The sequence below is a fragment of the Arabidopsis lyrata genome (assembly GCF_000004255.2).
Source record: "Arabidopsis lyrata subsp. lyrata unplaced genomic scaffold ARALYscaffold_1, whole genome shotgun sequence".
NCBI classification, from domain to species: Eukaryota; Viridiplantae; Streptophyta; class Magnoliopsida; order Brassicales; family Brassicaceae; genus Arabidopsis; species Arabidopsis lyrata.
In genome coordinates this window covers 24,637,463-24,660,315 of record NW_003302555.1, presented here as the reverse complement: position 1 = coordinate 24,660,315, position 22,853 = coordinate 24,637,463, and the positions used below count along the sequence as shown (strand labels likewise).

General features: G+C 32.7%; 3 protein-coding genes and 1 long non-coding RNA gene across 16 annotated transcripts; 2 read left to right on the top strand and 2 right to left on the bottom strand.

The window, feature by feature from the left end:
- Positions 1-2,706, bottom strand: LOC9327502. 9 transcript variants are annotated; one of them, XR_002329096.1, is made up of 11 exons: positions 2,586-2,704; positions 2,349-2,406; positions 2,132-2,245; positions 2,001-2,047; positions 1,520-1,715; positions 1,367-1,415; positions 1,141-1,254; positions 1,003-1,056; positions 643-905; positions 186-544; positions 1-69 (listed from the first exon to the last, which is right to left on the bottom strand). It is a non-coding gene; the product is annotated as an uncharacterized LOC9327502 (long non-coding RNA). The 9 variants fall into 9 exon arrangements; XR_002329097.1 differs by having other exon boundaries at positions 643-671; positions 856-905; positions 1,367-1,715; positions 2,586-2,703; XR_002329098.1 differs by having other exon boundaries at positions 643-667; positions 856-905; positions 1,367-1,715; positions 2,586-2,703.
- A 5,074-nt stretch (positions 2,707-7,780) lies between these two features.
- Positions 7,781-9,881, bottom strand: LOC9330178 (surfeit locus protein 1-like). Of its 2 annotated transcripts, none has more exons than XM_021014051.1 (6): positions 9,634-9,881; positions 9,436-9,527; positions 9,110-9,339; positions 8,668-8,860; positions 8,291-8,574; positions 7,781-8,202 (listed from the first exon to the last, which is right to left on the bottom strand). In XM_021014051.1, exons 1-6 carry the CDS (start codon positions 9,875-9,877, stop codon positions 7,974-7,976), a joined length of 1,272 nt encoding a protein of 423 aa, XP_020869710.1. In that variant the 5' UTR covers positions 9,878-9,881; the 3' UTR covers positions 7,781-7,973. The 2 variants fall into 2 exon arrangements, with proteins under 2 accessions (XP_020869710.1, XP_020869709.1); XM_021014050.1 differs by having other exon boundaries at positions 8,291-8,577; positions 9,634-9,879.
- Positions 9,882-13,076: 3,195 nt separating this feature from the next.
- LOC9330177 (eukaryotic peptide chain release factor subunit 1-1) lies at positions 13,077-13,929 on the top strand. The gene is made up of 2 exons (XM_021010518.1): positions 13,077-13,727; positions 13,885-13,929. Exons 1-2 carry the CDS (start codon positions 13,077-13,079, stop codon positions 13,927-13,929), a joined length of 696 nt encoding a protein of 231 aa, XP_020866177.1.
- A 1,772-nt stretch (positions 13,930-15,701) lies between these two features.
- Positions 15,702-22,820, top strand: LOC9327501 (probable serine/threonine protein kinase IRE3). 4 transcript variants are annotated; one of them, XM_021010619.1, is made up of 19 exons: positions 15,702-15,765; positions 15,903-16,598; positions 16,754-16,821; positions 16,913-17,095; positions 17,176-18,549; positions 18,643-18,815; positions 18,995-19,226; positions 19,368-19,460; positions 19,537-19,677; positions 19,774-19,866; positions 20,109-20,295; positions 20,629-20,714; positions 20,960-21,048; positions 21,308-21,359; positions 21,444-21,500; positions 21,598-21,771; positions 21,869-21,946; positions 22,360-22,481; positions 22,564-22,820. In XM_021010619.1, exons 2-18 carry the CDS (start codon positions 16,037-16,039, stop codon positions 22,444-22,446), a joined length of 3,729 nt encoding a protein of 1,242 aa, XP_020866278.1. In that variant the 5' UTR covers positions 15,702-15,765; positions 15,903-16,036; the 3' UTR covers positions 22,447-22,481; positions 22,564-22,820. The 4 variants fall into 4 exon arrangements, with proteins under 4 accessions (XP_020866278.1, XP_020866281.1, XP_020866280.1 ...); XM_021010622.1 differs by lacking the exon at positions 15,702-15,765 and having other exon boundaries at positions 15,823-16,598; positions 16,757-16,821; XM_021010621.1 differs by lacking the exon at positions 15,702-15,765 and having other exon boundaries at positions 15,823-16,598; positions 22,570-22,820.
- Positions 22,821-22,853: the final 33 nt, after the last annotated feature.

Genomic DNA, 22,853 nt, shown 5'->3' with positions numbered 1-22,853 from the left:
GTCTATGCAAGAAGTTGCAAGGCGCAAATGAGTAGTGATGATTATAATCCAAGTTTGCCCATCCTCCACCTACGTTGTTGTAATTTATAGAACAGTCTTGTCATTATATGTAAAACATTAAATTTATATTCATATATGAAGGATATATATTATTTGAATTAAATGGCTTATTGTTTGGTACGTACCATAGACATGTGTATTAATGGGGCCATTAGAAGCATTAACAGCACCACATTCAGTATCTTGATATGACTTCGATCAAGTTAAGTGAGTTTGGATTCTCTCGTAAACCATCTCTCTACCACTATTCAGTTCATCCAAATCCTGCACCAATTCATAAGTACAACATGAAATCTAAACATTACCAACACTGCTCATGTAGTAGAGGACGATGAATATGAAATTCGGCTTAAAAATATAAAAGTTTTGCTTTTCTGATTTCTCGGTTCTATGTTTGAAAACTTGAACTCAATATATTCTGCCATATATGTGTAGAAAACATAAAACGTAGTCCTGCATCCAACATCAAGTGTTTGCATACTTCCTGCATAATGAACCGAAACTGAATCAATATGGCCTAACATTGTATATGGAATTTCTTTTTAAGCATATTGTAAAACACAAACACGATATAACTCTTACCAAGAGTCGAAGCATTTATCTTAATCTGGCTAGAAAGAAAAAGCACAGTTAACTATTGAAACCAATATTTGTTTGGCCACATTCATGAGAGATATATACAATAAATTTTAAATTAAAAACAAAAATAAACTATTGAAACCAAATTTCTATTTTGATCATGCCAATGTATAAGCCTCAAATATCGAGCTAAACGTATTTTATATATCTGCATACCTTCTATGATATTGAATTTCTTGCTATTGGACGGTCAATACACTTTCTTTCTTGAACATTAAATATATAGACACCATTTAGGTCATGAAGATTCTTTCTTTCACGCTGCAAGTAACAACAAAATTAAAAAAAAAAACAAATGCTTACATTAAGAGTATTCACAGAGAACTCTAGAGCAGCTTTGGTTTCAGTAGGTCCCGACTTCACGCAACAGGCAAATTCAAAAATGTCAAAATGTGAACCATGCCATAAAACCAAAATGGTAGTATGCACTAAATGTTATACCTCATATGAAGGTACTAAATTTGCAATGTTGCGAACAGTGAATGCATCACCCGGTTGGAATCCCAGGACAGTAGAAGGACAAACCCTAGAGTCTGCACAAGCGATCACCAGAAACTGTTGCTTACACTGTTAGCAACAATTCCTTTCTCCAGACAAAATTTAAACCACAGAAGATATCTCAAGCCTTCCGTGAACAATAATAAGCATTTGTAAATTGTAAAGGTACCTTCGGAGCTTGAGCATCCGCCAAATTTTTGTAGTGTTCTAAGTTATCCCTGCTCAAGAGTATATCATAAGGTGGGGAGAAACAGAAAGGCAAAAAGTAATTTATAAACCATTGAAAAAGCAAAAGACTGAAGAAATTGGTTCTGCTACTTACGCTTCTTGAAGTAATTTATAAACCATTGAAAAAGCAAAAGCAAAAGTACTTATGCTTCTTGAAGGCGAGGAACCGCTGTTTCATGTCGTCAAATACATCATTGTCATTTTGTCTATTAATTGCAACCCCATTAGCTTCCTGAGTCAGTCCAGGTGTCTTTCCTGAAGCCATCACTTGCAAGTTTGAAGCTTTTCTTCTGCAAACACCACAACACTTAAATATTATAAAACGTCTCCACTGAGATTGTGCCACTTAAAGCATCACAAAAATACTCTTCTTTTCAAATCTTACAAAAGACACACTACTTATAGACCAATGAGAAAAAGAAAATTTGTATCATAAAACTATTCGATGTGTAATTTTCACATATAAACTACAATTCAAGTAAGGAGAAGACTGCAATATTGATATATGACCTCTAAAACTCACGAAATTTTACTCAAATTCAAAAGCAGTCCATGAAATCAAAAACGAATTGTACCTATACTTCAACACACTCCCGAAAGCTCATCTTCCATCCATGGCAAGCTTTCGAAAACTCAATACTAAGAGAATCAGCACGAACAGTCACAAGAAACTCTCTATTTTACAATTTTATCACGATAGACATACCTTTGCAATCTCGACATCGATCTCGATTTAGAGAGCCACCGGAGACGATAACTTGCACGATAATGACATTAGAGCGAGCAACCTCTGTTTTTTCGTGAGCTTCAAAACAGATTTCTGTGTTTTAGAAAGTAAATATACGTTAGGGTTTCTAGCAATCAAAAAGAAAAGCATGTAAATTCATGATAAATACAAAATATAGTTTAGATTAGAGACTGACTTTTTGTACGATGAAACAAACACGCTTTGATGATCGTATGCCCACATCTCATTGTAACCTGAGAGGTTAAAAAAACATAATAAAAATCCAAAATATATGCTGAAAAAAATTATGAATGCAGGGACAACTAATACGCAATAAAATCGCATATAAAAATATATAATATAACACAAAGAAACACAAACATTAAAATAGGTAAATATATGTAAAATATACAAACCAAATCTATAGAAATACCTTTCCAAACCTCGTTCTGTTCTCGGCAAAACCATCTTCGTCCGAAAGCTTTGTCGATGGAACCTCCCACGTTCTACAAAACTGAAACACATATCAAAAGAATCAAATCAGCAAAACAATAAATCAACGAATTAATGCAAAAAAATAAAACAAACAACAAACAATATGCACACGACGTCTAAAGGTAAATGAAAACAGTATTTGCATGACAAACAATTTGATTCATCAGAATCGTAGCTGTATAAAAAAATCATAACGGTGAAAACTATCTAATGGGCACAGAAAAAATAATACCTAATTCTCACCGATCAACAATATATATAGCTTTAAGATTAGGGCAAACATCAATCATTATCTTAAGAAATTTAACTTTTTAATTAGAAACTAAATCAGAAAACTAACAAAAACGAATATTAACTACTAAGATATAGAATTTATCCAAAAAAATAAACAAATAAATTAAAACTAAGATTCCATAATCCTTAAAGTCGAGACATTATGACATTCGTATCCCCAACGATTACACTATATAAAAAAAAAATTAAGGGTGATTAAGACTAATCATCTCAAAACACGATTAGCCTTATATACCCCTAGCAATTAAGAACAAAAAATTTCGAAATTGAGGGTGTTTAGGACATTATTATAGAGATCAACACACGATTAGACTTATATACCCCTAATTACGAAGAAGGAGAAATTTCGAGAAGAACAATTCATTAAGGGTGTTTAGGACAAATCATTCTAACTTTTAACCACAGGCCTCCAATGCCCTAACTTTCAATATGGTGCGTTTCTACTTCTCAATTAATTATTGTAGAGATATAATGTTATAATATTATAATATTAATATAATGTTATAATATTATAGAGTTAAATATATATTATTACAATATGGTTTGTTATTTCAAAGTTTTATATTAATATTTTTGTTTATAGTAAATATTTGTTTATATTTTTGAAGAGTAAATATTGTTAGAACTTGTTTTTGACAAAATTTGGGATTTATTTATGGGGCTTTTGCAAAAATGCCATTTTTTCAATGCCACTTTTCAAAAATACCATTTTTTAAAAACCTTATAAAAAATGCTCTTAAAAATATAAGACTTACCCAAATATGTATGTAATATTATTAAAACATACACAAACTACATTTCTATGTATCTAAAATCTTATAAATACTTTATAAATACCTTATACATGCATTTTAAATACCTTTAAAAACGTTTAAAATATCTTGTAAAACCTTTGAAAAACCTTAAAAATCCTTTAAAATAACTTGTAAAACCTTTAAAAACACCTTATAAAACCTTATAAATATTTGGATCGAGTTTTCAAGTAGTAGTTACAATCCATAAGTACCTTATAAATCTAATAAAACTTTATAAAAATTTCAGATTTAGAAAGGGGCATTTTTGAAAATGGACATCTAAAAGGGGCATTTTTGAAAAGGGGCACACCAAAAGGGGTATTTTTAACAATTTCCCTTTATCTATTGTAAATATTTGTTTTTTTTTTAAGTGTCTTTTTTTTTTTGGAATAAGACTTACATGAATACAATCATAATGTGGGATTTATCTATAGAAAAATGAGCTTAATAAAAATGCTTAAATATTTTCTTATTGTTATTGTTGGGTAAGGTGAAAAATGCAATCGCATTGCTCCCTCATCATACAGTTTCTTCTTTATACATTCTAATCCAAATAAAAATAGTTTTTTTTTAATGTAATTTTGATAAGGAAAAAAGATCTTGATGTCAAAATATGTGTCATGAAGAGTTCGGATAGAACTAAGATAGACAAAAACTGAAGAATGAACAAGAAAGAAATACAGATGACGAATGGGATGTTGTGGAGTGGCTGGCTAATGAGTATACACATTTTAAGATGGATATTGTGAGCAATCACACACAAGAAGGATATCAGATCTACAAAGCGTTTGAAGGGATTTGGAGGGGTGATGGTGATTATCTGGGTGGTTCCTATGTTTTAGGTGGCCTAAAGCATCCTTCAAACATGTGACTTTTTATATAAATTTTAATAATAAAAAATTATATGAAGATATTAAAAAGATACTAAAAATCATTAACTGTTTTTAAATACTTAAAGTTCACATGTTTGAAGGATGCTTTAGGCCATATAAATACTTAAAGTTCACATATTCAATATTTTACAACAAAATCACTATTAAAAAGATACTAAAAATCATTAACTGTTTTTAATCTATACTATTAATTGGGAATCACTAAATGATAAAAGACCTTTATGTTGTAAAATATTACATAAGATGCCATTGGTTTTTTAAATTTGAAGAAGGAAAGAAAATCAAAAAAGGACATTTGTGACAATATATTGATAAAAAGCCAGCGGATCTTGGGTTGACCCGTTAGTATAGTCGGATAAACACGCGGATCTTGAATTAAAAAAATCCGAAATTAAATTAATAACTTAATAACTACCCTATATATTTAGAAATCGTTTAAGGAAGGTTCCATAACAAATCAAGCTATTTAATTCGAAATTGTATATATATAAACTTATTTATTTAATTAATAACTTAATAACTACCCTATATTTTTAGAAATCGTTTAAGGAAGGTTCCATAACAAATCAAGCTATTTAATTCGAAATTGTATATATGTAAACTTATTTATTTTGGTAATATATTATTAGATATTCCCAAAACGGTAATCTAATTTGATAACAAATGATCATTTACTTTAATTTTGAAAAATTTCCATAACCAAACTATGCTTATTAATTCTGATTAGTAGTTAAGTACACATGAAAAACAAAACGATTTTAAAATTTGATTTTCCAAATATGGTAAAAAATTTATCATATTTGTCATATATAATCTAAACTAACTACTTCCATCCTTTAAAATATAGCATATTCAACCAATGATGTTTAGATTTTAGATTTGTAAATATCTAGAAAATATTACCAGTATAGATTATAATATTATACATTTTAATCAGAATTTTAATGATATAAATTTTGAAATATATTTTTTTTAGACGGGTAGTTTTCATTATATTTAAAAAAATATCACAAAACTAAATTTTAATTATATAAAAGAACATATATTTTTATAACGTATTATAATAGTTACTATATCTCCAAATTCTATTTGTTAGAGGCTTAGAGCCAAAGAAATTAATCTATTTCAAATCAAATTGTTACAAGCTTTAGGAATATACATTCTTCTAAATTCGATTATTTTCATTTTCAAAAAAATTAAAATAAAATTTAATACCATTGTTTTAAATCTTTGATGCAAATATTTTTGAAAATCAGAAAATATTGATTCACACCAATATTCTTATTTAATTGATTTATGTAATCTATGTTTTTATGGATTATTCCGAATATTAGCATCAGCGATTAGTTTTTCTATAAATTTTCGAATATTGACTTTATAAATTATTTACGTAATCTCCATGTTTTTATGGTAGTTTTCCATATTATATTCTTATTGAAATAAACAATATATGCTTCAAAATAATCTTACTTAAAGATTGTTATCCTAAAAAATGAAGCACATTCTGCGAATTTGTTTCAAAAAATCTTCTACCAATTTTATTTTTCCTTTAAATGCATTAACCTTAAAATATGTTAGCCGACTCTCTTGATGATGTAAATATAGGGTATGTTTACATTTTTATCACTCATTAATCATCTCTACTTTTTCAATTTTGCTAACCAATATATTATTTATATTAGTATTAATTTTAGATATTTATTTATAATATAAGAGTTACTTAGACAATTAGATAATTTTATCTATTTTATTTAGATATTTATTAGTTATTCTATTGATTAAGATTCATAATTATTTTACGATATTTTTCAGTTAAAGTCTTAATTATTTTGACAGATTCTACCAAAAATCACAAAAAAAAAAAAATCAGCTAAATTCCGCAGTTACCATTTAGAAATGTAAAAATTCAGCTAGATTCAGCTGAAAATCACTAAAAATTCAGCCAAATTCTGCAATTCAGCCGGATTCAGCCAGATTTCTCGGTTACCATTTAGACCCAAAAGAAAAAAATTAGGAAGAAAAGATACTAGTTTAAAGGGTGTTTTTGTATTTTTGTCACATGCGCAAGATTTCAATAAAAAAAAAAACACCTGGCTTACATGCCTTTCAAGAATCAAAAATCTGGTGTCCCTTCCTAGGAGAATAAATTACTGTATGACATTTTTCAAACTTGAGTTACTAGACTAAACATTATAGTGAAGGTGTCTGTTAATTATTTTCCTAGATAGTGTAAAACAAAATAGTAGTTTTTTTCATTTTCTAACCAATAATTTTAACATTTGTTTTATTTTTATTCGATCGCTAGTCGTTGTTGGGGATAAAACATGTCGAAAAAACACAATCAAATTTTAATTTATTTTGAATTTTAAAACATGTCGTTTTGTTGTGTACACTACACAAACAAAACGACTAAAATTATATCGTTTTGCTTAGCCACATTCTACGTCATTCGTCTAATTCAACTCCGTTGGACAGTTGACTAACACCGTATATGTCAAAGTAAGAAACAGCTAATAGACTTATCTAAGTAGATAATTTGATTTTTTTGTTATTTCAAATCTAAAATGCATAGTATCATTTCTTTTGTATGAAAAGACATTCTACAAAATGTTTGGGGTCGGCCATTTTCCTCTCATATTGTCTTATGCGGTTTACTTTGATCATCTAAGAGTGAAGGAGTTTTGTTGGCGTGGCTTGTTCCTTAAATTTCAAGTTTAAGTTGTTGCATTTTGTTCCGTTTTTGGATTCGTATGTATTATGTTTCCTATCTTAGAGTCTAGTTGATTCCGCTTTGTTTATGTAATGTGAGAAGATGAAAAAATATGGACAAAAATATATAAGTTGTGGGGTTTAGGCATTAAAAATAAACTTCGAGTCGTCATTGTCCGCGAGAATGTATAATCCATTCATCAATCATAACAGTCGATGTGGATGCTTATTTTCCAAGATACATATCCATGACTAGTATTTACATTAAATCATGTCCAAAACATCCTACCCACCCTAGTCCGGTAGTTCCTATAGTGTTTCACGATAAACTATCAACTAACGATGTAGACTGCTCATTGTTCACACTAATCGTCATCCTCAAGCACAAAAGCAAGAGTACCAGTACTAGACCACAAACCTATGGGGCAACAAGTAATCTATCGTTGTAATAACTGATGTTGTTTTACTGATAAATTGAAGTGAAGAGTACAAATGACGACGTTTCAGATGCGAGATGTTTCTAAGAGATAAATAGGGGGAAATGGATTGAATATACGGAATGAAATTTTCCTCTCTCTGTCTTCTCATTTGCTTATACAATCCATATCCTCTCCTCAATCTTCAGGTGAACGATCTTCATCCTTCATTGGGCATGTCCTTTCCTGGCTCGAGTTTAGTGAGACACCCAACACCAATAGTGTCCACTTTACAAAATAAGTTACGAAGACTGTATATCTTGGTACATATAAAAAATAGAATACAAATCGGAATCAATATTGGCTCAATACCAACAGGATCAGATTTTGTAAATTTTCGCATTAAAATCGATGACGCCTTAATAAAGCAAGTCAGGGAGCTCCAATGCCTGCACGTAGAAACAATCACCATAAATAAACAAACAAAAACCAGTAGTAATAATTAGTTCAATAAGTCGAAGTTATGTTGCTAGTTACCATAAAACTGTGTATAAGTGATAGTCCAGTGGTATATCCTTACTACGAATCAAGTTCTCAACGTCTCTCGGAGCTGGATATGGTCTACTTTCATCCATATCTTTGTAAATATTCTCTATATACATTGTGTCCTCACTAAATCCCATTGCTTGAGCCAGTTTAGGAACGTCAAGGTAGAACCACGCAAGCGAACTTGGATAATTTACTAGAGTATATATGCCTGGAGTTTCACTTTTCCTAATTACACCAACCACTTCCACATGCATAGCCCCAGAGACTTGATCCTTCTAAAAATAAATTCCAAAAAACTTATCTATGATATCAAAATATGCAATGAATGATTGAGTACCAATTAAGTTTATGTAATGAAGACCAACCTCAGCAATTGTTGGGTTGTTAAACTTGCACCAGAACTTCGACAAGAGATTTTGTTGAGAGGAGAGTATTTTATTAGATTTTCTAGCCTCATTTGCAGCAGCAACGACAACACCGGTACCTAGAGATTCTAGAGACTTTTCTTTCCAATCTGAAGGAACCCATCCGCGGTTTACTAGAATAGGGGACTTCATACTAGTGCCAAAAGGAAGAAGAAAAATTAGTTAGACCATGTTTGTTTTGGTTCATTTCTAAAATTAATTTTGCATTTTGAAGGCAACCTTATTTGTAAGAGACACAAAATTTGCAAGTATTTGCGTCTAGTTTAGATGTTGCATCCAAACACATAAACAACAACACTTTAATACACAAGCAACAAGATATTTGCATCAAGATCAAAAAGACTTTAATTTGGTTTGCACATATAGAGAGTAAAGCCCTCACCTATTTGGTTCATTAGGGATTGGCAAAAGAGGTGTAATGACATAGAAGCCATTTTCAGAACCTTTGGACATGGATCTAGGCTTTGGACCCACATAGATCGATCTTTGCTCATCGAAAACGCCTTTGCATACCACCCGTCGAAATCCTAACTCATCCACATTCTTCATTGTATTGAGCTTCATTGGTTTCGTTTCCAAGCATTGTCGTCTGAAATCAAGATGTTTCTTGTACTTGAAACAAAAAGAGTTTGAACAAATTCTTTAGCATTTCAAAGAACAACACATATATTCGATTAGGTTAATATATATATAATGAAAATCACAGACCAAATCTGTTTGTAGGAACTTATACGTCTCACCGAGACCATAAGTAGTGAATCCAACTAAGTACCATAACAACGCTGACCCTCTTTTCTTCTCTGCAAAACATTTTTAGAAACAAAAATTCCATCTTCGTGAATATATGCATAACCAAGATTCAGAGCTTAATCACAAATTAGACGAGAGAGAGCATGCGCAAGGTACTTGCGGGTGGTGGAACTGAAGAAAGCAATTGGGTCTCAAGATTGGAAGTAGCAGGGAGATTGCTAGTAGTAGAAGAAGACATGTACTGACTTTGAGAGATCAACCTCGTTAAAGTCTTAGAAACGAGTTTTGTCATCCTTGTCTCCTCCAAGATTCTTCTCTTTGTCTCCTTCAAGATTCTTGAACCTGTAAATTTTTGGTTGAAATCTATGACGACTAAAAGAGGTTTGATTAAGTCTTTCATTAAAATGTTTTTATTTCTTTTATAAGCATTAGCACATGGCACACTACTAATTTAATTATTATCATATAATAGATTAAGGACCCGCATATACGCGGGTTTGTGATCTAAATTTTGTCATAATCCATGAAAAAGAAACAAAATAATGAAAAACAAAATTAGACGAACCGTGAAAACAAAATCAGAAATTAAATGTTTTATTTTTCTTATGCTTCTATTATTTTGTTTCTAATTATATTTTTTCATTCAAATTTTGATAAGACTTCCTTTACATAATTGATCTCCAAATTTTTAAAAAGTGAATGATGCACAAAACCTTGAATAATATTTTTCTGTTTCAGAAACAAATTAAATTTTAGTTTTAGAAGTTTTCTTTTTAATGTTTATAGAGAATAAACAAAAAAAAAATTGAAATTTTTTTTCTTTTTATAGTCTTTATCTCTTTTTTTTTTTGTTTTTAAACATGCGGGTATAAAAATATTTTAACTAAATACATTCTTCAGATTAAAATTTATATGCAAACCACTAAAAATTTACAAATCACTATAAAATTTACCACTAAAAATATGTTTTACACCCATTCACTTTTTTACCATTGAAATATGCTTTTTACCACCACTTCCAAAATCTCTTTACAAACACGTTAAACCAACTGTATATCTTTACTTTTACTTTTATATAGTTTATTTAACCGCTAAGATTGATGACTAAAAATATATTTCGAATGAAAAATATACCACATAGGAATAATTGATGATACTAAGATCCATGTTCTAAAAATCGACCGCCTAGCCGCCTATGAACAAAAAGATGAATCGTGTGGTAATGAGCTAAAGAGACTTGAAAAGATGACTATTTTACTTTGTAATAATGGGTTAAATCCTAATCATATATATAAAAGTTGGTCAACTCTCTCCATATGAGTGACACGTCAGCACTTAAGAGAGTGCCACATATCCAAATAGGATTTAAAGCTAAAAACCGGTGTTTTCACGCCCGACGCAAATAGCTATAAATGTTTATATCTACATTGTTTTACTGACATTAATATTGTTCTAACACTTAACTGAGCAAAATGCACAAGGAAAAAAGGAAAACATGAATAGACTAAATGGTAGCACACAACGTCATTCATTTTTGTTCAACGTCATTCATTATTGTTCTTACACCTTCTTATCCATACAAAATGCAAAATTGTGTGTATGTTTGTTGTAGTTAAATTGAACAAAGTGATTGATTGTAGTTTCTATGTGGCAAATATTAGTTTCATGAATTGGCTTGCATACATGAAGCTAAGTTCTTGGGTTTAGTGACAAAGTTAGCAGAAGGTTTAATAGAAATACAACCCATGAACAATATTATTCTTCTTTTTGGTTATAGATGAGGTTCAAATTATTTTGGTGAAAGAGAAAACTCGTGATGTTGATTTACCTCAAACTTAAAATCTAGTTAAAATAAATAAATATTTTTTGATTAATCTCGTTCTCCGTGTAGGATAAAGCACACAAGTAAAAAACAAATCCTTCGAGGAATGGCAATATTAGCACATATCTCACATTGATGACCTTTGTTTACTTTGAATTCTCTTAATTCTCTCACAAACTTAAGAACTCTATTTTCATCTATAATTTGGACTTGTGAATTTTACAAAATTTATTAATTATACGATATAAAATTTAATAGTTTCATACTTTCATATGAAAATAATTTTAAAAATCTACAAGTTCTTAAAATAAATGAAAAAGTAAAGATAATACTGTAAAACATCATAGCTAAACATATTAACACTTGGTGGGCAAATGCTTTGTGTGTTCGATGGTGTGATGAGAAGTGAAGCTAAAGAGTATATATAGGCATGAGACGATTAGCTTACGAAAGTCGTGGTAGCCAAAGAAAATATTTTTGCAACCTTAACTAAATTCGAATCAAATCTTTGTAATCGATTTATTTTAGGAATATGCTGCAATTCGGATTTTGTATAGGTAGTAAATAATTTCTTTAAATTACTCGGTATGAATATTTCTATTTGGAAGAAATATGTATAGTGTAAATTTTTAGCAAGATTGTGGCTAGAATTTTGGCAAATATGTGAAAATCGTTTTTGATTTCAAAATATTAACTTAAATAGAGATGAAATGAGGATTTTGAGATATTTTTAAAGATTGTGTCGTTTTTTTAAGGTATGTTGAGAGTAATTAGTTGAGAGAAAAAATATTCGAATAGAGATTATAGAAAAAGAGCCGATTAATGTGAGAAGAAGTTAAGGAAACAGAGTTTAAGTGGGTAATTAAAGACATAATGTCGGTTTTTTAAAAAAAAATTCCTTAAATGCTTTATCCAGGATCCGGATACATTTAAACCGGGTCATTAATCCGACCCACAAGAATTAAAAACCAAAATTTCCTCCAAAAATGTATATGTAGATATCTGTGTGTGTGGTTTATTTGCAATTAAGAAAGAAGTAGACAAGCGGGAAATTGAAAAATTGGATTCATCTTCTTCTCCAACGAGACGACTGCGATTGGATTTCTCTGAATTCTCCTTCAAATTCATCTTTTTCCAAGAAGATCTATAGAATTGAAGGTATATCGAGTGAATATTTAACTTTTTCCATTGAAATCGATTGGAATTTAAGCGAAAGATCTTAATCTTTATCTTTTTCACGATTATGTAGAGAAAATTGCTTAGTTTGATTCAATCAAAACCATATTGTTGGGGAAATCAAATGGTTATATTCTCCAATGTCTGCTTCAATTTCTTTATCTTTAACCCTAATATATATGTTTCTTTTGGCTTTTCAGCGACAAGCCTTCTTCTCCGACGGGACTAGGTGGATTCATCTTCTTCTGCGATTAGGGTTTTCTGAAGCACATGTATATACGACTGTATAGTTTCTTGTATATATGCGTCTATATATAGTAATAAATCACTATCGAGTATTCTTCATGATCTCAAGTTTAAGATTTTATCAAGTGAAATCTTTATCGTGATCCATGGAAACCAACTTAGAATTATCTAAATCTCTATCTTACTTTTCACGATTACAAGGAGAAATAGCTCATTTTGATTCAATAGAAGCCCAGTTTTGAAGAAACCACATATATCTTTTAATTTTTGATTCAACTTTTGAAATTTGGCAGGCTTTCTCAGTTTTATCTCGTTTTGATCTTTGGAGATGGTTGGCCGCAGAGTGAATATTAAAATGTGGCTTCTTAAGAATGAGCTTAAGACCCTTGATGTTGCTCATGTAGGAAATAACAAGAGCATGTTCTCTTTGATTATGCCATATTCCGATCCTATTTCCCGAGTCATCAACAAGCTTAACACCGAATATGGAAGTGCTCGGGATATTCAGAACAATGAAGATCGCTCTAGGTACTTTTGGGCCATTAACTCTGCAAAAAAGATGCTAAAAGAGCTTGATACAGTACACTATGCTGGCTTGGCGGTTTATACCAGGACTGTTTTGAATGAGGAAGGCCACGAAGTTACATATACTAGAAAATTTGAGCCAAACTTTGAGCCATTCGGGCCCATGACCGCATCTCTTTATCAGTTCGACAGCAGGTTTCATATTGCGGCTCTCCAGCGACTTCTTGATGAAGATGACTGTTATGGCGTCATAGTTATGGACAGAAAATGTATTATGTTCGCAACTATAAGAGATAATCGTCATGAGTTTCACGACACTTACACGTTCCTTATTGAGCTCATGTGGTCGCACCAAGTCCGAGTGGACATGGCATACCTGTCCTATTATGACAAGGTTGAAGAACTTGCCACAAAGTACTTCACTTCGAATAGTCATCCGAATATGAAAGGTTTGATACTTTGTGGGGATGCACGTTTTCTGGTACATAATTGGTATATGTAGTACACGATATGACAAGATTGGTACATAATTGGTACATGTAGAGACACATATACATGTCCTGTTTATTTTTTGTAATGAGTTATAGGTTTGTCATCTTCTTCATTAATTTGTATCATGTTTTGTCTCTTTCTTTCAGGATGCTCAAGACAGCGGTGATGGTTGTTTGGTCTTGCCTATTTAGGCGGGCCTTATCTAGTTTACTATAAAAAAAATGATTTGTATGGTTGCAATTTTTGGGTTAGTTTACCGTTAATCAAAAGGTGAGGATTTAAAGACCTTAAACAAAATGGTGAGGGTTATTTAAATGATATTTGACAATATTAGATTTTTTACCCATTTTCCCACATATACTTCCAATAAAATACATAGAATTTTATGTTATTTTGCTACCAATATATATATATATATATATATATATATATATATATATATATATATATTGGAAATTAGAGGTGGAAGTTGAAATTTTTATGTGTATATATATATATATATATATATATTGAATTAATTTAATTTAATTAGAAGTAAATAATTATATATATATATATATATTGAATTAATTTTAAAATATATATATATTAAATTAATTTAATTAGAAGTAAATAATTACAAAACTATTTATTGAGTCCATATCAAATCATTTGTATAGATGTATCTTCTAACATTAAATATAACTATAATATTTTAAATTTGTATCTAATAATTATTACTTTAGTGGATTTTGAATATATCACATTCCACCAGTGTTGAAAATTTGTTAGATTTAGTTATTCAGATAAAAATAATAATATGCACAAAATTTTCTAATATTAATTAAAACTAATTAGTATATATATTACTCGATTCCACTCAATGGTAATGAAAAGTTTAAAATTAGTTGGATTGATTAACTCAATTTTAAACAAAAATACGCACAAAATATTCTTCTATCGGTTAAAACTATAACTTTATAAATATTTTATATAGTAAATTATTACTCGATTTAGTATAAATATATAAAATCTCAACGGTAATTAAAATTTTAAAATTTGTTAGATTTGTTAATTCAGATGTATAAAAAACGCGCGAAAGCTTCTATATAGGGTGTAAATGGTAACCGTGGAATCCAGCTGAATTTAGCTGAATTGCTGAATCTGGCTGAATTTAATGATGATTTTTTGCGGAATCTGGCTGAATATCTTCGAGTTCAAATGGTAACGGCTTAATCTGACTGAATTTTTCAAAATTAATTAATTAGTTAACAAAAATATGAAAATATAGATTCCAATTTTTTATTTTGTCAACAAGAGCAAATAAAAAACAAATGAAAATATTAAACTTGAAATTTTATATAATTTAATAATTTTATTAAACATGAGATAATAAGTTAATTTATTAAAAAGTTCAAATTTGTAAAATATTAGGAATGTGATACATTTAATCTTTTTATCAAATGTAAATATCATATAAAAGCATAAAATAATAAAATAAACTAGTAATTGTTACTTTTTCAATAAAAATTAAACTATTTTATTTTTCTAGTTTATAATTTTTCTTACTAATAACTTTTAGTAGAAGTCTTCTATTATTAAATTAAATATTATAATTTAATTATCATTTAGTTTTAATAATAGTTAAATTGATTAATTTATTTAACAACTTAAAAACAAATATAAAATTTTGAAATATCAACAATTCCTCACAAATTCCTCATGTATTCCTCAACATGCAAATGATGTAACCAATTTTAATTTTTCAAAAATTCCTCAAGAATTCCTCAACACCCATGTTACCATTTACAGCCATAATAACAATCCAAAGATTCAAAACTATAAATTTCTTTCTATTTTTTTCCAAGAAATTAAAACTCTTAAGTCACAATAAATTCATTTATGACTAAATCTTCAAGAAAATGTATTGATAGTCTTATCTACTTTACTCATTTATGCATATAAAATAAGAAAATGCAGTCCTTAGTCCTTAATCTTCAGTTGAAAGTCATTAACGTTTAATCAAAGTCAAGTTTCGTCTTTAACAGGTTTGACTATTTTTTTTCCCCTAATCTTCTTCGTTTTAGGCTTTAATAAAAGATTAGTTTCCTACTAAACTGTTACGTCCGTCGACCGTCGTCTTCTTCGTCGATTCATCGAAAGCTTTGTTTTGAATTTTCTCAAGGTTTTGAAATCTAAACATAGATTGAAGATAAGAGACATAGCGACTTTTGACTTGGAGATGGAAGTTTGGAATTTTGCGGTAGCGTGTTTGTTGTGGTAAGGTTTAGGTTTGAAATCTCTTGGGAGAAGTCAAAAATGGTGTTCAAGAGCAAACTCTTCTTCTCCTCGAAGAAATCGGGATCTTCTAGTCCCAATAGCAATAACAGTCCACGATCTGTTGGCTCCAATTCTCCGAGTGGATCCGATAAGAAGAAACCGAAATCAAATTCCAAAGAGGAAACTCGGAGCCCTAATACGAAGAAGGATGGTTCATCAAAGGGTAAAGAAGCTTCGTTCGAAGTTCAGTCTTCTAGTCCCGGGAAATCGAACTTGTCATCTTCTGGTTCTGAGGTGAAGAAACCAATTGTTGAAACGCCGGCGCCGTCTAACGTGAAGGAGGAATCGGCGTCGGTTTCGCCTATTATGGCTTCATCTTTGGGTTTGAATAGAATCAAGACGAGGTCTGGTCCGTTACCGCAGGAAACTTTTTTCGGTTTTGAGAATGATAATGCAATTCCGGTCTTACCGTGTTACAAGTTGTCGAAGTTGGATACTGGCAAGAAGGAAGCTGGAAGTAGCAAGCTAGAAGTTGATCACATATCTTCTGATATTGGACTGCTAAGAAGCAGCAATCCCGCTTTGCTGGCATCGGGAACTGGTATGGCTTCAGATGCTCAAAATTCTCTTGATCATGTTGTTGAATGTATCTTGTGTGACTTGTGCCCATCTCATCCTAGAACTTCTTGCATTTTATCGTGGCACTCGCTGGTATTTCAGTTCTTGCTTCTCAAGTTTGATTTTGATGTTACAAAGCAGGTCAATTTAAGGTATCACCTAGCATACCTGGCCCTGTAGGAAGCTCAGAAGTTTGCACACTAGAGGTATTCCTTTCTCCTTACCGAAAAAAGAGAGTATGTGCTATGTATATATGAGTTCTTAGTGACCTTGGTGACTTGACGTTTATCTTTCTAGAATTCATATGAATTGGAAAATCCTAAAGAGTCAGAATCGCCTCGTTATCAAGCTTTACTTCGTATGACCAGTGCTCCAAGAAAGAGGTTTCCTGGTGACATCAAGAGCTTTTCTCATGAGCTGAACTCGAAAGGTGTACGGCCTTTTCCATTATGGAAGCCTCGTAGGTCAAATAACTTGGAGGTAGTCTTGAGGCTCTTGTTTCTGTATTAATTTCATTTCAAATCTGTTCAATGCATTCTCCAATCATCTGTCTTATGCAGGAAATCTTGAATCTAATTCGAACCAAATTTGATAAAGCAAAGGAAGAAGTAAATTCGGACCTTTTTGCATTTAGTGGGGACCTGTTGGATATTTATGATAAAAACAAAGAAAGTCATCCTGAGTTGCTGGAAACAATTGAAGACTTGTTGGTTTTGGCAAAGACTTGTGCTAAGACTACTTCGGGAGAGTTCTGGCTTCAGTGTGAGGGCATAGTACAAGAGTTAGATGATAGACGTCAAGAGCTTTCTCCGGGCGTGCTCAAGCAACTTCACACTCGGATGCTTTTTATCCTTACCAGATGTACCAGATTACTTCAGTTTCATAAGGAAAGTTGGGAGCAGGAGGAAGATGCCTTACAACTACGTCAGTCAAGAGTCTTGCATTCTGCCGATAAAAGAGTCCCCACTGGAGAAGTTAGGGACGGGAGCGGTTCAAGTACTGCCAATGCTTTAAAGGCACCATCCACCAAGAAAGCTTATAGTCAGGAGCAGCGTGGTTTGAATTGGAACGAGGGCTTTGTTGTTCGTCCAGCTCCTCTCTCTTCTCCGTACAATGAAATGTCAAAGGATTCTGAATCGCCTGCAAACATCGATAAAATGTCTTCTTGGAAAAGGCTTCCATCTCCAGCATCGAAGGGTGTACAAGATGCTGCAGTATCTAAAGAGCAGAATGATATCAAATTTGAACCTCCACAGGTAGTTAAAAAGCTAGTAGCTATAAGTGATGATATGGCTGTTGCGAAGTTGCCAGACGTTTCTTCCGCAAAATTGTCCCAGGAACATATGCCCAAGAATCGGCACAATATTTCTTGGGGTTATTGGGGGGATCAGTCATGTATCTCTGAGGAAAGTTCAATTATTTGCCGTATATGCGAGGAGGAAGTTCCCACCACCCATGTGGAAGATCACTCTAGAATCTGTGCATTGGCTGATAAATATGACCAAAAGGGTGTGAGTGTTGACGAGCGGCTGGTGGCAGTTGCTGTAACTCTTGAAAAGATAACAGAGAACTTCATACAAAAGGATAACATAGCAGCGGTAGAAAGCCCAGATGGTATGAAAATATCTTACGCGAGCTTGACCGAAGAATTTGATGTTCTCTCCCCAAAGCTAAGTGATTGGTCGCGAAGAGGGTCGGAGGACATGCTTGACTGTTTTCCGGAGGCTGATAGTTCAGTTTTCATGGATGATATGAGATGTTTACCTTCAATGTCATGCAGAACTCGTTTTGGTCCCAAGTCTGATCAAGGCATGACTACTTCATCTGCCGGTAGCATGACTCCTAGATCCCCTATTCCAACCCCTAAACCCGATCCAGTTGAATTGTTATTAGGAGGCAATGGTACATTCCATGACCAGGATGATTTCCCTCAGGTTTGTGTTAGTTCTGCTCTATGCTCATAGTTTCCTAGTCTTTTATTTAATATCCACACTGATGAATAGACCCCTGGATAACTGATGATGCAGATGAGTGAACTTGCTGACATTGCAAGATGCGCCGCAAATCCCATTCCAGTTGATGATCAATCTATTCAGCTTTTACTTTCCTGTCTTGAAGACTTGAGAGTTGTCATTGACCGCAGAAAGTTTGATGCACTTATAGTTGAAACTTTTGGAACACGCATAGAAAAGTTGATACAGTGAGTTCCTGGTACCACTTTGTCTTACAAATATTTTTTTGATCTCACCCCGTGCTGTCTTTGCTTATAATTCAAGTGTTCTGGGAGATGTATTCTTGTCTCCAGAACTATTCTCTTGTCAGTTGAGGGAAGAATAGCTCAGGCTGAGATTGTAAGAATATTTTTTTCTATATTATTAGGGAAAAGTATCTTCAGCTGTGCGAGCTTATGGATGATGAAAAAGGTACCATGATTGATGAAGATGCTCCTTTGGAAGATGATGTTGTTCGCAGCTTGAGGACCAGTCCAGTACATCTGCGGGACCGCATATCCATAGACGATTTTGAGCTCAAGGAGACAATTAGTAGGGGAGCTTTTGGGCATGTTGTTTTGGCTCGTAAGAACACTACAGGAGACCTATTTGCAATTAAGGTGTTCTAAATTTTAGTTCGTTTTGCTTTTTTTTTTTAACTCTTGTAAAAGATTCTGTCTGTGCAGTTAGGCTGACTTGGTCGGCAAAATCTGTTTAACTGTTTTCCTAAATCTTGTTTTGGGGGCTGTCATACTCCGTAGGTTCTGAGGAAGGCAGATATGATCCGCAAGAATGCTGTGGAAAGTATACTTGCTGAACGAGATATTTTGATCAACGCCCGCAATCCCTTTGTGGTGAGCTGTTCTAGCTTTAAGCATATTTTTTCCTCTGCAGAGATTTCTTATGCTAACATAACGTTCTTTTGACCAGGTTCGATTCTTCTATTCTTTTACTTGTAGCGAAAACCTGTATCTTGTGATGGAATACCTCAATGGAGGGGATTTTTATTCAATGTTGAGAAAATTAGGTTGCTTGGATGAAACTAATGCCCGTGTATACATTGCAGAAGTTGTAAGTGTGTAATATTCTCACACATCATGGCATCATGCCATAATAACAAGATATTTTATCTAAATGTTGTGATTCAGTGTCAATTATTCGTGTCAGGTCCTTGCTTTGGAATATTTACACTCTGAGGGTGTTGTGCATCGTGATTTGAAGCCTGACAATTTGTTGATTGCACATGATGGTCATGTTAAGGTAATAACCATTTGCAAACTTATATTGAATAGTATCAGGCCTTCAGAATGTTTTGTTGATGTCATGCAATGTGATACTCTGGAGATTATATAGTCCTTTCTGAATCTCGTAATAATAAACCCACACGGACAATTAGCCTCCGCATTTATGAGTCTGTACTCTGTAAATATAATACTTGTATAAATTATCAGAACCATGCTTCCCTGTAGACCTTATGGTACCTTTTTGTTTCGTCTGAGCAGTTGACAGATTTTGGGCTTTCAAAAGTTGGTCTCATCAACAGCACCGACGATCTCTCTGGTCCAGTTTCCAGTGCAGTGTCGCTGCTTGTTGAGGAGAAACCAAAATTGCCGACATTGGGGCATAAGCGGTCTGCAGTGGGCACTCCTGACTACTTAGCGCCAGAAATTCTTTTGGGGACAGGACATGGTGCATACACATTTCTTTCTCATCTTGTTTTCCACATCTCTCTATTATTCCAAATCTTACTTTGAGTAGAAATTGGTGCTGGGTTGATAGAAAAATGATTAGTCCTGGGTTGAGATTGTTTATCTGAATAACAAGATGTGTGGTATATCAAGTTGATTACAGTTCTACTTATCTGGTGGTGTAAGTAGAAAGCTTGAATATGTAGCTTATTAGCAGCTTTAGGTTCACACTAAATTGTTGCTCTGCTGCCTGTCTGACTATAGTTTTAGATATTCAATTCTCTTTATCACATACCAAAACTGTAAAGGCTGATATATTTCCATAACTGTTCAGGTGCAACTGCGGATTGGTGGTCTGTTGGCATCATTTTGTATGAATTCATTGTGGGGATTCCGCCCTTCAATGCTGACCATCCTCAGGTCAGTGACTCGATATTGCATCGTCCTTGTAATTATTTTGTTAGAGGAAATAGAGGTTTCTCAAGGTTCAGAAACTGATGTTCCAATTTTGGCTGGTCATCAAATGCTATGTTTTTTTGTACTGGCCTCTTAACTTTCAAACACTTCCATTTAACATCTTCATATGTTGCTACAGAGTATTTAATATCTAGTTTCACTCTCCAATTCCCTGATATTTGATCTGTATCTTCTTTGTTGGGTTTAAGCAAATTTTTGACAATATTCTCAACCGAAATATACAATGGCCTCTTGTTCCTGAAGATATGAGCCTTGAAGCCCGTGATTTGATAGATCGGTAAGTGATTTTTCTCTGTCCAGTCATATATGTGTAGTTAAAATAGTTCTTTAAGAAAATTCAGCAGCTCTCTCGTAAACATCAATAAGCAACCCTTTTCTTCCCATGTTTTGCTTATGGAGTATATATGTTCCCAAAAGAGTCTTATGTATATGCCCATTTTGACGCCTGACGCTTGGTTCAAGATCAGCTTATAACACAATTGAGAAGAAGACACAAGTATTAATTTATGTAACATCGTCTCATGTGCTTAATCCAGGTTATTAACGGAAGATCCCCATCAGAGACTTGGAGCTAGAGGGGCGGCTGAGGTGACATTGATGTCTTTTTTTTTGGATGACTGATTTCAATGAATTGTAATGTGTAGTAGTGATGAAACAAATATCATGACCCAGGTCAAGCAGCACATCTTTTTTAAAGACATAAACTGGAACACTCTAGCACAACAGAAGGTGAATTCATTTATCTTTTAGTTTTAAAGTCATATGCTTTGCATATCCCGAACTCATGATTTTTTTTTTTTGGCATTCTATTGCTTGTTTCCTCTAGGCTGCATTTGTGCCGGATTCAGAAAATGCTCTTGACACAAGTTACTTCCAGAGTCGCTACTCGTGGAACTATTCGGATGAGCAATGTTTTCCTCCCAATGAGAATGAAGATTGTAGTGACGGTGACAGCTTGAGTGGCAGTAGTGGTCGCTTAAGCAATCATCACGACGAGGGGGTAATATCTGCTGATTCACTCTCTTTCCTCCTCAGAAATATTGACGTTAAATTTTTAGATGTGTAGTGCCCTGAATTGGATAAATGATGGTATGCAGGTTGATAAACCCCGTGGACCTGCGGAGTTCGAAACTAGTGTCTCTGAAAATTACACATTCGATAATTTCTCGTTCAAGGTATTGTATCATGACTTTCTTTCTATGATCCCTTGTCACCCAAGTATACGATTGATCATTGTAGAAGTTCCCTTGCAAGTTTCATTTTTGGATTGAGATCTTGCTGCAAACTTTATTAGTTATAAGTTCGGTCCTAATTAAAGTTGCAAGGATCGCACATCAATCAAGTACAACATAGGTTGTTAGCTTTATAACAGACTTGCAGAATCCTTTGACTATAGATCCGAGTTTGGGCTGAGGCTATTGATTAGTAGTTTATGAATTTGTGGGCTGTACCTCCACCTAATTCAAGTCAAGAACTGGCTTGTATTTGTATCATTATGGCAAGTGATTTGAGTAGCATTTGAAAATGGTGTTCTTAAGAGAGAAGAACCAGTTTTAGTATTCTGACTCGCTCTTTTTACGGTATGAAGAACCTCTCGCAGCTGGCATATATCAACTATAATCTGATGTCCAAAGGTCACAAAGATGAAGCCCAACCAAGTTTGCATCGAAGATAACAAACAAATGAATTTTACTTGTTTATTCTGTACATGTAAGTCATTCTTCATTGATTACTAAATTTTTGATATCTATAACAAACTGGTTTTCTTTTGAGTTTACTCCTTTTGACGCAGAGACAGGAAGAAAAAGAGAAGAAAAGAAAAAGGAAAACATTTATTTGGACGCATAACGCAGCCGCAGATGCGGTTATTGGTGTTTTGCGGTTTGATATTTGTTTGGATTTGTGGTTTTAACATATATGGACATGGTCTCTCAGGCTTTTGCGTTCCACCTTCACAGAAGGATTGTGAAATGTTGTCTAAGTAAACTGAGTGAAAGAAGAAGATCTCATTGTGCATTATTTATATATTATATATTTACAATTTGTCTCTGTCACATCTTTTCATAGATTCTGAACGAGAGA

What these genes read in the sequence shown, in the direction of transcription:
- LOC9330178 (XM_021014050.1), bottom strand. Translation starts at nt 9,877, where the DNA reads ATGAAAGACTTAATCAAACCTCTTTTAGTCGTCATAGATTTCAACCAA. An exon ending in AGTTCCTACAAACAGATTTG is followed by an intron (nt 9,340 to 9,435) that starts GTCTGTGATTTT and finishes TTTTGTTTCAAG; the next exon opens with TACAAGAAACATCTTGATTT. An exon ending in ATCCCTAATGAACCAAATAG is followed by an intron (nt 8,861 to 9,109) that starts GTGAGGGCTTTA and finishes TTTTGGCACTAG; the next exon opens with TATGAAGTCCCCTATTCTAG.
- LOC9330177 (XM_021010518.1), top strand. Translation starts at nt 13,077, where the DNA reads ATGTGGCTTCTTAAGAATGAGCTTAAGACCCTTGATGTTGCTCATGTA. An exon ending in GTGGGGATGCACGTTTTCTG is followed by an intron (nt 13,728 to 13,884) that starts GTACATAATTGG and finishes TCTTTCTTTCAG; the next exon opens with GATGCTCAAGACAGCGGTGA.
- LOC9327501 (XM_021010619.1), top strand. Translation starts at nt 16,037, where the DNA reads ATGGTGTTCAAGAGCAAACTCTTCTTCTCCTCGAAGAAATCGGGATCT. An exon ending in CAGAAGTTTGCACACTAGAG is followed by an intron (nt 16,822 to 16,912) that starts GTATTCCTTTCT and finishes TTATCTTTCTAG; the next exon opens with AATTCATATGAATTGGAAAA. An exon ending in ACCAGGATGATTTCCCTCAG is followed by an intron (nt 18,550 to 18,642) that starts GTTTGTGTTAGT and finishes CTGATGATGCAG; the next exon opens with ATGAGTGAACTTGCTGACAT.